General features: G+C 47.0%; 1 protein-coding gene across 1 annotated transcript; it reads left to right on the forward strand.

The window, feature by feature from the left end:
* Positions 1 to 423: 423 nt before the first annotated feature.
* LOC123152028 (uncharacterized) lies at positions 424 to 3,372 on the forward strand. Its single transcript, XM_044571640.1, has 2 exons — positions 424 to 1,177; positions 1,977 to 3,372. Exons 1-2 carry the CDS (start codon positions 1,110 to 1,112, stop codon positions 3,160 to 3,162), a joined length of 1,254 nt encoding a protein of 417 aa, XP_044427575.1. The 5' UTR covers positions 424 to 1,109; the 3' UTR covers positions 3,163 to 3,372.
* Positions 3,373 to 13,850: the final 10,478 nt, after the last annotated feature.

The following is a 13,850-nucleotide window of genomic DNA, read 5'->3' on the forward strand; positions in this document are numbered from 1 at the left end:
GCGGCCCTGTTCTCTTCCTCCCCGCGCGGCGCTGTAGCTCGGGCGTTGGCGCCGGCGGCGGTGCACCCAGGTCGGCTTCGGATCCGGTGGCGGCTCGTCTTCGCAGGCGGCGCAGCTCCGGGTGGCATGGTGGCGGTGGTGTGGCTGCTTGGCTGCGGGGCGGCGCGGTGGCTGGCGGCGGTGCCCTTCCGGCCCAGATCTGGGCCCTTTTGGGCCCCATCTGGGTCTGGGTGGGCCTGGCGTGTGCTTTCCGGCGTCATCTCCGGCGGACGGAGGTGTGGCTTGGGCTGGGGGTGGCGGAGACGGTGGCGCGTGTACTGCAGCGCAGCGACGGGAGCTTCACGAGCCCGCTTCGGGCTCGGCCGGGCAGGGGTGCCTGGTTTGCTCCTGAGCTACGTCCGGTCGGTCACCGCCGAAGGTGGTGGAGGTTGTCCCCTCCCACGTGGCCGCTGACCCTGCTGCTCCTCGTTTTCGGCTGGTTCCTCTCGATCCCGCCGGTCTCGCTTCGCTTGTCACGGTGAGACGGCGATGGTGACTGCGTGTCCGTGGTGGCGCATATTGGTGGACGGCAAGTATGGTGGATCGCGATGGATCGTCTGGGGTCGTGGTTGGTAGGAGGTTGGGAGAAATCCTTGTCGGCTTGTTCGGCACCGACGCGGTGACGCCCGTGGGCGTCGCCGTGCCTTCCTGAAGGGCGTCGGATATCCCCCTTCCTCCCACGGCCCTTCGCGTACCGGGGGAAACCCTAGGCCATGTCCGGTAGCAGCGTCGTTGTCGTCGCGTTCCTTCTTGAAGGTGTTACTTGGTATGCGGCGTTTCGTGGTGCTAGGAGCGTGGTGGAACTCTCCGGCGGGCGCAGCGATGGTGAGTCATCTTCGTTTTTGTTGATCCGCCGTTGTCGGCATTTTTTTTTCCTTTTGTGTTTTCTCTTTTTTTTCTTTTGGGCGTGCCTGTGCTGCTTCCGCCCCAGCACCTATCGTGGGTTGTATCGATGTTGTTGCTTTGTAATACAAAGCGGGGGGAAACCCTTTCTCGGCAAAAGAGAAAAAACTGATCTGTAGTTCTGTACCGTACTGCTTTACAGGCCGCGCTGCCCATCGGAGACGCGCATGGAGATCGACGCGCATCCTTCTTCCTCAGCCTCGGCTGCTGCTGCGTCCTCGTCCTCGTCGCCTACGTAATACCCCCAACCCCTATCTCGTCCTGTACTCCTCCATATCTCTCTCTCCCTCTTGTTCTGCATCCCGTTTCCGTTCACCTGCGGATGTTGAATCAGATCCGCCTACATCTGCAAGATTAATCACACCTCAATATATGGAACTAAATTGGGTAGATATAGTTACAGTTTTGCTAAAGCACATCTAGATGTGCCATAAATATTGCACATCTAGGTCCTAAAGTCATTGATCTTACACGGAGATTCCTGTGGATAATTTCTTTTTTCTTTTTCTTTTTCTTCTTATGGCTTGATTGAGTCATTTAGATGTGCAATAACTAGGGCACATCTAGTTAAGTCGTAGATGGATTCTGCTTATTCTCGAAGAAGAAAAACAATCCAGATTGAGACTTTCCCTGCTTTAGGTGTCCAACATTGCAGCTAATAACGGAGGGAGAACCATATGTGCTCTGCTTTCCTTTTTCAGGCAGAATCAACACTTGCCAGATACAGTATTAATTTGAGAAATAGGCGATTTGTGGTTTGTATTGTTCAGTAGACGCGAAGAATTATATGAAACTTTAACAGGCCGTCTATCTACCGCGTAGCTTCTACATAGTTGTTAATTTTATTCTCAGGAGCGACAACGTCAGTATTTTTTGTTAATTTTAGTGTATGATGCAAGTGTAGTGACGTGTTGATGTTGGAACGATACACACAAGTCGTGTTTTCTGAATCTTGGTAGCTCCTGTTTCTTTTTGTACAACTACACCTTGCTGCGCATGTCTAACCTTTTGTCCTGAATTTTATGTGTCGCCAGGGAGAGCGCTGTCATGCAAATCAGGGCGAAGAGAACCTGCTATGCCGCTGCCTCATCTGAGGCACGAGGATGGGCCGAGCTCCCGGACGACTTGCTCCGACCCATCGTTGCTCTCCTCAGCTCGTCGTTCCGCGACCTCCTCGCCTTTGGTTCCACCTGTCATCCCTGGCGTGATTTCTCAGCGCACACGTCCTCTTTGTACCCTCTCCTCCTCCACCCGAGTACCGACCGCCAACAGTATCCCTGGTATGACTATGACTACTGGACCCTTTTCCACGAATGCACGTGGAGATTGGCTGATCCTGCTGCCGCCTCATCCTATCCCAGTTTGCTTTCCTTGAGTGATCTCAGGGGAATGTTCTTTCTGCGCTGCTCCTACGGTCACCTCATCTTCTTCGACAATAAGGGGTTCTACATTGTTAATGCGTTCAGTGGCGCTAAGGTTGTGCCTCCTTGCCTCAAGTCAGACAACTTCATTCACATTAGCTATGCCACCTTGACTGCCCCTGTTGCATCCGCTGACTCGCATCTCCTTGTCGGCAGCGGAGGCTATCTGTTTCAGTGGCGCGTCGGGAGCGACTCTTGGTTGGAACACTATCCTAAAGTTCCTTTTCTTACGATTGAACAAATTGTGGCCTTCAAAGGCAAAACATACACCCTAGGGTCTTTTGGGTCCTTCTGCATCGTACAATTTTCGCCCTGTCTCTTAGTTCAGAAGTTTGAAATTATGTTTGAGGAAGATAGAACTGAAGATCGCTATTGGACAAATCAAAAAACATGGCTTGTGGTGTGCGACGTGCTTCTCTTAATCAAACTTGAGGCAGTAAAAAGGATAAGCTCTGAGGCTTTCCAGTTCAAGGCCTTCAAGCTCAAGTCGTTGGACGCCAAGAACAAGAAAGCAAGGTGGGCGAAGGTGGACAGGTTGAATAACTGGGCCATCTTTGTCAGCGCCGACGGGCGATGCGAGGCGTTGTCGTTCATGAACCCGGAGAGATGGGGAGGGAGGAGCAACCACATATACTTCCCAAGTTATGAGTCTGAACGACCTTGGGCTGCAGTGCAACTATGGCAAAAAGCTAACAACCATTCGACAAGTTCGTGGCTCTCGAAAACTGGAAGCCAGTACCACAGATTGGTGCCAACCTGGGTCCTCCCTAGCGCATATCCTCGCTCTGGTCAGCAATGATCTTACGGCCATCGCAGGCGTGGTTGGTGATTGTCCTCTGATACAGCTTCCCTGGGAGAGTTCTACCTTGTTTGGAGCAGTTACATGATGAGTAGTTTTACTGAATGTTCTTAACTTTTTTTCTAAACTTGCATTGCAAACAGAAGCTTTCACTGTAGAGTTATCTGATTCTGCTTTTTTTTGTGGGATTATAAGGGACCTTATGTTTTATTGCTCATCTACTACAAATTACGGAGATTACTTGTACTTGCGCCACTTGATAACTTTGGGTTAGGCCTGCAACTTACTTTTATACTACACACCTAAGGTGTTCATCTAGGAGACTAGGACTGAGCCCAAAAAGCAATTTCCTAATAAACTCGCTAGTATCTGTGCAGTGCTCATTATTCATCAAGTTATAAGCTTACTGCTGTTCTTCATCTTTTCATGTTGAACAAACTTGTGATGTCTTTTATTTAGTGCCATGGCAGCTGTTTTGCTTCGAATAAGTGTGCCATGGCAAAGGTTTGCATACTCACTGCACATGTGCCATGGCAGGCGTCTTTCCCATCGGGTTAGCCAGGTTTACATGTTGCTTTTTTCGCCAAAGCTTGTTAATTACTCCCATTTTGTTAATTAAGAAGCTTTGGCGAAAAAAGCAACATGTAGAACAGGTTTTTGCCTCCAAGAACGTACATTGGATAGCAAACAAAGATTATTACAAATCTTGATGCACTACATCAGAGAAGCGAAAAGAATAAGGGAGTGTTTAGTTCGGTACTTCAGCCTGCCACTCCAACCTGCGACAAGCCGCAAGTGAGGCGGACGATCCGTCCGCCACACGTTAGGCACGAAAAAGTGCAACACGGTAGTTTGTTTTGCTATCACATACTACAGCGTGTCAGGAAGCAAACAGTTGCCGGAGATTGTCTGGCACGCCGCGCATGTGGCACGGCAACCAAAGGCGTGATCCAAACACGCCCTAAGTACCATAACAATGGAACACAAACAGCCCCCAAGTGCAGCCAGTGGCAACAAGACAACTACATGGTGCAACGACACGATCTCATACCCAAGCAGTAAAAGATGTAGGATTGCGAGGAAGTTGAGCATTTATCGTCGTAAAACAAGGTTCTGGCACCCACTTCTTATTTCGGTTGCCATCTTCTGGTTATAAAAATGCTCGAGCATTTTTATCCAACTCGTAGACATGGCCATCCCTTAACCCCATCCCCTCTTGGTTCACTAAGTTTCATGGCTGTTTTTGGCCAAAGAAGAATGCACACTTGTTCATGCCTCCATCTATCCCCTCGCATACTTTGCAGTTTCAGTCGAAAAATCGTTGGAGAAGGCATCCCCGTTACAGCCAAGTAGGAGAAGCGTATCTTCTCAAGCTACCAAATTTCCCGAAAGCATCTACCGGTCCATATAATTGCTGCAAGAAACTCTTAGTACCTCACCATGAAAACTAGGGTGCCAAATGCACGGTGTACAACTTTTGATGTATCCTCATAATGATCCGGCCTTTGAAGGCCACCATCTCTTGGATCAAATGTACACTTACAAAATCACAGCCCAATCAAGTGGGGCTCCCAACCTCTCTTGTAGTCCATGTGATGTCATGAGATAGTTGGAGCCGATGGTGGTTGTTCTACATTGCCAATCAATGTTTTTAGAGATAATAATAGAGGGTGTGGATCACTGATTCTCAATTTGCTAGGAAAATCATATGTGATCTGCTTTTATTTTTCTGTCAGTATCGACACTTGCCAGATACAGTATTAGTTTGAGAAATACTAGGCGCAAAGATTTATTTTCTATCTAGCGCATATATATAAGTTCCCCAAAGAATTGATATCCAGTGCCTGCATCATTGTTGATCTTATTTTGGGCTTCTAGGGAGCCACAACGCAATGCGATTAGTACCTTTGTTCAGCAGTGTATGATGTTTTTTAGAATCTTGGTAACTCCTGTTCTTTTGTATACAGTCGTTATACCTTGTTTCGCATGCCTAACCTTTTTCTTGAATTTGCTGTGTCGAACAGGGAGAGCGCCATCATGCAAATAATGGACAACAGGACATCTTCTGCTTCTGTCTACTCACTCAAGGATGGGCAGAGCTCCCGGACGACCTGCTCCAACCCGTTGCCGCTCTACTACGCTCGTTCCGCGACCTCCTCGCCTTCGGTACCACTTGCCGTCATTGGTGTGATCTCTTCTCAGCGCACAGGTCCTCTGTCCAGCCTCTGCTCCTCCACCCCAATCTCCGTACAGAGGGTGGACAGTCTCTCTCACATAACTGCTGGACCTTGTTCCACAAATGCACATGGAGATTGGCTGACCCTGCTGCCACCTCATCCTCTCGCAGTTTTCTTTCCTTGAGTGACCTCAGAAACATGACCTTTCTGCGCTACTCCCATGGCCAGCTCATCTTCTACGACAACAATGGGTTCCATATTGTTAATCCATTCAGTGGCACTAAGGTTGGTCCTCCTTCCCTCCGGTCAGTTCACTTCACTTGCATCAGCTATGTCACCTTAACTGCCCCTGTTGCATCTGCTGATTCGCATCTCATTGTCAATGCTGTAGCCTATCTATTCCTGTGGCGCATCGGGAGCGACTCTTGGACAAAACACAGTCCTAAAGTTGGTCGTTTTTTTATTGAACAAAATGTTGCCTTCAAGGGCAAGACATATGCCCTAGGGTCTTTCGGGTGGTTCTACATAATTCACTTGTCACCCAGTCTCATTATTCAGAAGTTTAAAGTTGTGTTTGAGGAAGATATAACCGAAGATCTCTATTCGGAAAATGAAAAAGCATGGCTAGTGGTGTGTGCTGACTGCTGATGCATTTGATTATCTCTGTTTAAAAGGAGATCAAGCTACAAGTAGATGTATGGACCAAACAAAGCACATAACTCAAATAAAAGCCCAGGCACATCTGACATGGTGCACACAAAAAATGTTGAAGAGAGATATGAAGGCGCAAGAAGCTAGTATTGTTTCAGGATGCAAGCCCTTATCTTTTGTATGCAAAACGGGAGTAATTAACAAGGTTCAGCGGAAACAGCAACATGTAGCACAAGTTTTGCCTCCAAGAACATACACTGGGTAGCAAACAGAGATTATTACAAATCTTGATGTACTCCATCAGAGGAGCGGAAACTAGAAAGAACATAGCGACCGAATACAAAAAGTTCCCAAGTGCATCCAACGACAACAAGACAACTGCACGGTACAACGACATGATCTCATACCCAAGCTGCAAAGGATGTAGGATTATGAGCAAGATGAGCATTGATCGTCGCAAAACAAGGTTCTGGCTCCAACTCCTCATTTTGGTTGCCATCTACTGGGTATGAAAATACTCGAGCGTTTTCATCCAACTGGTAGACAAGGCCACCCCTTAAACCCATCCTCTCTGGGTTCACTAAGTGTCGTGGATGTCCAATGTGTTTCTGGCCATAGAAGAACGCCCACTTCTTCAAGCCTCCCTCTTCTAATCTCACAAACTTTGCAGGTTCAGTTGAGAAATCAATGGAGAAGGCTTCCCCGTTACGACCAAGTAGGAGAAGTGTGTCTTCACAAGCCACCAAATTTCCGGAAAGCACGTATGGGTCCATATAATCTCTGCAATCAACTCTTAGTAGCTCAACATGAAACTGAGGTGTCAAATACACGGTGTATAGTTTTTGACGCATCTTCAAAATGAACCGGCCTTTGAAGGACACCATCTCCTTGATCAAATGTGCATTTAGAAAATCGCAGTTCAACCAAGAGGGGCTCCCAACTCGCCAAACGTACAGGCAGTGTGGGCTGCTGACAAATAGATATGAATCCGGTGACGCTTCTGGAGATATGAAGGTTCTGTAGCAGAGTTGATTCAACGGGAAAGGTGGAGCTGCAACCGTAGTGCCAATGAGCACGTCCATAATGATAAGGGATCTGTCGTAGCAGAAAATTGCATGATCATAAGAACATTTGATGACTACCACTTTGTCCAAAATACTTGGAGGGGTCAAGCGACACAACGGAGTACTTGGATATACAGGATCAATGAGCTCCCATGTGTTTCCAATGTTCGAGCCAGCTGAGCTTGTCTCGTCGGCACAGTTCCGAAAAATAACAGGTGGGAAGAGCTTGCCTAAGGTAGATCTGATTGACATGAATGCGGCATACCAGCTAGGGCAGGTGGCAATGAATGCAAGAAGGTCACGAGTTGAACCCAACAGGACAATGATGGAGTGCAATAATCCATATGGTAGGTCCGCCCAGCCTTCGGGTCCAAACATGACACAGTGCACAGAGATGGGGGTGTTGGAGCTCTGGTTGATGTTTTGCATGATATCAGCTCCAAATTCTGCATTAAGGATCATGAAAGGACAACAATTTTAGCAATGGACTTGAGTTAACTATATAATATAAATTGTTGTCACTATTTTAATTCACTTGGTACTAATACAACTATGATAATTATACAAACACAATAAAAATGTTTGTAGAAACTGTAAACATAATACACAATAGAGTAAAGATTAGGGTATTGCCATCCAAACGTGCATGTGCCTCAAGAAAATTCGATCATGACAAAATTCATCAACATTTGAAAATAAAATGCAAGTTCTGTATTTTTCTTTCCATCGAATGTTATTTATATGTGTTGCCCTTCCTCATTTCTTGCCCGGCCCCCATGGACGACTTCATAGTCATCTTCATCACCTTGCCACCGATAGCCATCCATGAAACCACGCAAGAGCAGGCGGTCCCACACCTGCCCGGATTCCGGGTCCGCAATAAGGCTCTTCAGCTTGCATCTTCGACACGGACATCTTATCTCTGTCTCGTTCTTTTGAAGCATCTCGGCCTTCGCGGACCTCAAAAACCTATTCACGATGCCTTCAGTCATCGTGCGGACCATGGTCGCCTGCGGGGTAGAGCAAAACGATATTTTAGAACCAAGAAAAAATTTGGCATGACTTTCCCTAAAAATAGGACCAAAAAGAATGCTTAATGCCAAAATTCTCGCCGAAACAGAAATGAATCAACATTCCGGCAAAACATTGGCAACTATCGCATTTCAAATACAGGTACACCTCCAAATACAAACACATATGCAACACCACAAACATATGCAACACCACGAACATGCATAGATCTAGCTAGGCCATAAAAAGTGCATGTGCACATTTTTGTAGGGAGAACAACATAAATATAGCTTCCCCCTTACTTACCTATCAAAACAAGGTAATTTAACCACGTAAATTGAATGAACCTATGGTGGAAATGAGGTGAAAAAGAGGAGGCACCCGAGACAAGGAGGAGGTGGAGAGAATGAAGTGGGGAGAAAGTGAGTGTGGGTAGGAGAGGCTGTCCAAAATATCTTGTTGCTGCCCACTTACTAATGGCGCACCAACTCTAAATGCGCCATTAGTAATCCAGGTTACTAATGGCGCACCTTCTGGTGGTGCGCCATTAGTAGTTTTGCAAAAAAAAACATACTAATGGCGCACTGTCCCGCAGTGCGCCATTACTAGTTTAAACTAGTAATGGCGCACGGTGGAACAGTGCGCCATTAGTAGTTTTGCAAAAAAGGAATAAAAAATATAATTAAAAAAACAACATTAGTGGCGCACTTTCCGACAGGTGCGCCATTACTAGTTACAACTAGTAATGGCGCACTGTGTCTGGATGCACCATTAGTATGTTTGGACAGGCGCACTAGTTCAAATTTTTTTTGATACTAATGGCGCACCCTCGGCCTGGTGCGCCATTAGTAGTTTCAACTCTAATGGCGTATCAGAAGGTGGTGCGCCATTAGTATATACTAATGGCGCACCGCTTGTCTGGTGCGCCATTAGTGTCAATCCCATCTATAGCCCTTCTTCTAGTAGTGAATTGCCTTGCGCCGGGCTGTCCAGATTGCCCAGAGTGTGACCGAGAGCAATACGAACGATCATGCGTGAGCGACTGCATGAAGGTGAAGAGCCACTGCTTGGCATTGGGTTCTGTGTTGGATACCAGATTTTGAGCCAACTCCTCATCAACAAGAGCCCATACACATCTCGAGCTAGTACAGTTTACCAAGGAGTGTCTCCATGAATCAGGAGAGCCACATAAATTGCAATAAGCATTATCTGCCATGTGCCGATGAGCCCTAATGTCCTCCGTAGGAAGGGATTGCTTTGACAAATGCCAGAGGAACATCCTAACCTTTCCCAGGACCTGGGTCTTCCACAAAGATTTCCATGCTCCTTCCTCCCGCGCATTATTTGATGTGCCAGCCGTTCCCTCAAGCCATGCCTCACGACGCTGTCTTGTTGCTACAAGCATGCGGTAAGCAGATCTGACAGAGAAGTTTCCGCTTGATTCAAAATTCCATCCCCAAAAATCTTGGAGATTGCGGGTGCACACCAGAATCCCCAATATGATCTGAGCATCCATGGGCATAAAAACTTGGTTGACTAGCTGGATATTGCATGAAGCACTCGTCTGGTCGATCAGTTCCGAGACCAGGTTTGGCGGATTTGGGTGAATACTCCCATACGGGCGTAACATCTCATCCCTTGGTAGCCACTGGTCTTCCCAGATGCGAGTTGATTGACCATTGCCAATTCTATGAATGAGCCCTTGTTTCAATGTGTCCCTGCCTTCGATAATGGCTTGCCATATCTAACTTGGATGGTTGCCCAAGGTTGCCTCCAAAATGGATGAGTCAGGGAAATATATGCTCTTCAACACACGCGCACTAAGGGAATCTGGTGTTTGGAGTAATCTCCATGCTTGTCGTGCTAACATCACCATATTGAACAGTTCAAAGTCTTTAAACCCTAGGCCTCCCATTCTCTTTGGCTGCGTCATGCTTTTCCAAGATACCCAGTGAGGTTTTCTTTTGCCATCTTTGCTCCCCACCAGAACTTCCTAATAAGCATATTAAGATGCTCACATAAACCCCTTAGGAGTTTGAAGCATGACATTGAGAAAACTGGTATGGATTGGGCAACTGATTTGACTAGAACCTCCTTGCCTGCCGTTGACATGGTGTTTTCCACCCAACCCTGCACCTTGCTCCATAAACGATCTTTGAGGTATTTAAAGGCCCCATTCTTCGAACTCCCAATATCTGATGGCATCCCTAGATACTTCTCATTTAAAGTTTCATTGGGTATATTGAGTAAATCCTTTATTTCAGTTCTGGTAGCCTCCAGCACCCCCTTGCTAAAAAATATTGAAGATTTTGCAAAGTTCACTCGCTGACCTGATGCTTGACAATATGTATTCAGTACTAGGTTCACCTCATTAGCTCCTGCACTATTTGCCTTGCAGAACAGCAGGCTGTCATCAGCGAATAACAGATGGCTAATTGGTGGCGCCGTAGGAGCCACTTGTACACCACCCAGATTGGATGACTCACTCTTTGATTTTAACAGGCACGACAGGCCCTCTGCTGCTAGCAAGAACAAGTACGCAGATATTGGGTCCCCTTGTCTGATTCCTCTTGAAGGTTGGAATTCCTCCAGTCTCTTCCCATTAAACATGACAGAAAACTGTATAGTAGTGACCAGTCCCATAACTATGTCCACCCATCTCTCAGTGAACCCCAGCTTTACCATGATTGCTCTCAAATATGGCCACTCCACCCTATCATAGGCCTTCATCATGTCTAGCTTCAGGGCAAAAGACTGGTGTTCTTTGGCTTTATTTCTCTACATAAAATGTAGGCACTCGTAAGCAGTGATGATGTTATCAGTGACTAGTCTGCCAAGGACAAAAGCAGATTGTTCCTCAGAAATAATGTCAGGTAGTACCACCTTAAGGCGATTGGAGATAACTTTGGGAGCAATTTTGTAGAGAACATTACACAAACTAATGGGACGAAACTGGTTCAGTAGGGTTGGATTTTTGACCTTGGGAATCAACACCAATACAGTCTCATTGATGCATGTTGCCGATTCTGTGCCCTCAACAATTTTAAGCACGACTTTGGTGATCTCGTCTCTGTAGGGTTTCGTAGTAATTTCAAAAAAATTCCTACGCTCACGCAAGATCATGGTGATGCATAGCAACGAGAGGGGAGAGTATGATCTAAGTACCCTTGTAGATCGACAACGGAAGCGTTTGGTTGATGTAGTCGTACGTCTTCACGGCCCGACCGATCAAGCACCGAAACTACGGCACCTTCGAGTTCTAGCACACGTTCAGCTCGATGACGATCCCCGGACTCCGATCCAGCAAAGTGTCGGGGAAGAGTTCCGTCAGCACGACGGCGTGGTGACGATCTTGATGTACTACTGCAGCAGGGCTTCGCCTAAACACCGCTACAATATTATCGAGGACTATGGTGGAAGGGGGCACCACACACGGCTAAGAATATGATCACGTGGATCAACTTGTGTTTGTCTGGGGTGCCCCTGCCTCTCTATATAAAGGCTCAAGGGGGGTGCGGCCGGCCTAGGAGAGGCGCGCTAGGAGGAGTCCTACTCCCTCTGGGAGTAGGATCCCCCCCCCCAATCCTAGTTGGAATAGGATTCGCGGAGGGGGGAAAGAGAGAGAAGGGGGCCGCCCCCCTCATCTTGTCCTATTCGGACCAAGGGAGGGGAGGGGCGCGCGGCCCATCTTGGGCTGCCCCTTCTCTTTTCCACTAAGGCCCACTTAGGCCCATATAGCTCCCCAGGGGTTCCGGTAACCTCCCGGTACTCCGGTAAAATCCTGATTTCACCCAGAACACTTCCGATATCCAAACATAAGCTTCCAATATATCAATCTTTATGTCTCGACCATTTCGAGACTCCTCGTCATGTCCGTGATCACATCCGGGACTCCGAACAACCTTCGGTACATCAAAATGCATAAACTCATAATATAACTGTCATCGTAACCTTAAGCGTGCGGACCCTACGGGTTCGAGAACAATGTAGACATGACCGAGACACGTCTCAGGTCAATAACCAATAGCGGAACCTGGATGCTCATATTGGCTCCTACATATTCTACGAAGATCTTTTATCGGTCAGACCGCATAACAACATAAGTTGTTCCCTTTGTCATCGGCAGGTGACAATGAATGCAAGAAGGTCACGAGTTGAACCCAACAGGACAATGATGGAGTGCAATAATCCATGTGGTAGGTCCGCCCAGCCTTCGGGTCCAAACATGACACAGTGCACGGAGATGGGGGTGTTGGAGCTCTGGTTGATGTTTTGCATGATATCAGCTCCAAATTCTGCATTAAGGATCATGAAAGGACAACAATTTTAGCAATGGACTTGAGTTAACTATATAATATAAATTGTTGTCACTATTTTAATTCACTTGGTACTAATACAACTATGATAATTATACAAACACAATAAAAATGTTTGTAGAAACTGTAAACATAATACACAATAGAGTAAAGATTAGGGTATTGCCATCCAAACGTGCATGTGCCTCAAGAAAATTCGATCATGACAAAATTCATCAACATTTGAAAATAAAATGCAAGTTCTGTATTTTTCTTTCCATCGAATGTTATTTATATGTGTTGCACAACAGGTTTGGCTCTTGTATCCACCTCGATCTCGGGCCCGCACATACGCGATAAATTTCATCAACATTTGAAATTAAAAGGTGCAAGCAATATTGAAATACTAAGATTGTTCTACACTGATAGTGGTAAACCCTTGAACTATTTCATAGTTTTCATATAGTATAAACACAACAGGATCACACATCCACCAACAACACATACACTCAAATCCCCAAATCATCCGGTCAGGCTAACAAGAACAAAAGTGCGATGAGCGCGTCAGAGGAGGTCACCCCCAATGGGGGTGATGGCGGGACAAGGAAGATGATCCTGGGCAGCCTTGTGCGGTGGAGAACTCTGTTTGACCGTGGACGGTGGCACCGGTCAGTGAATATATATACTCGGCCAACCCACGAGACCATGTCCTACACATAAATTGACTTAACCTAGATCACATCGTATCCTACATATTTGGGACTCAAGCTTGACTCAAACACGTGAACTCCTACTAGTAAATCTACATGACTTTGGTTAGTCCCCAAAGAACTAAAGCCACGTGACATGCAAGCACCAACTACGTCATGTTCCAAACAAAACAATCAAGATTATGCTAACACTAGCGCCGGCCCCCTGCACCACCAATGGTTGTCATGGGTTCTCAACTCCAACATGAGGTGGGGAAGGTCTCGTTCACGATACCGGCAATCACTCCAAAGCTGCGTGTAGGTACAAATCAGAGCAAGGGGGCAGAACTCGACATCAACTTGGTTCCTTCATGAGTCCGGCAGCCAGCAAGGAAAATGAAGTGGGCAAAGTCAACCTCAACCAGGCTCATCCCCTACCCCCTGGAGCCGGTAACACGAAAGCCAAGCACCACAAAGATAAGAATAGCCTCAAGGGTAAGCCAAGGAAGGAGGTAGATCAATCCTTGGTGAACACCAGGGCGGTGTTGGGTAAATGCATGGGACGTGAAAAGTGAGTCTGGTAGTGAGTTTGTGACGACACCTAGTTACACGGGTCCTGGTCTGAACAAGAAGGCATGAGGTGAGGGTAATGGAGGTGGCATGAGCAACATAGGTCTGTTAGGTGGTAAGGAAGCTATCGGCCCATGGGTTGTCGATGAATGACATGTGATAAGGAAGGCACCTGTCAGGAGAAATGAGTTGCCTGATCTAGAACTGTTGGGGCCTCAGGCAGTCCCAGAT

The sequence above is a fragment of the Triticum aestivum genome, chromosome 7A (genome assembly GCF_018294505.1).
Source record: "Triticum aestivum cultivar Chinese Spring chromosome 7A, IWGSC CS RefSeq v2.1, whole genome shotgun sequence".
In the NCBI taxonomy this organism is placed as follows: Eukaryota; Viridiplantae; Streptophyta; class Magnoliopsida; order Poales; family Poaceae; genus Triticum; species Triticum aestivum.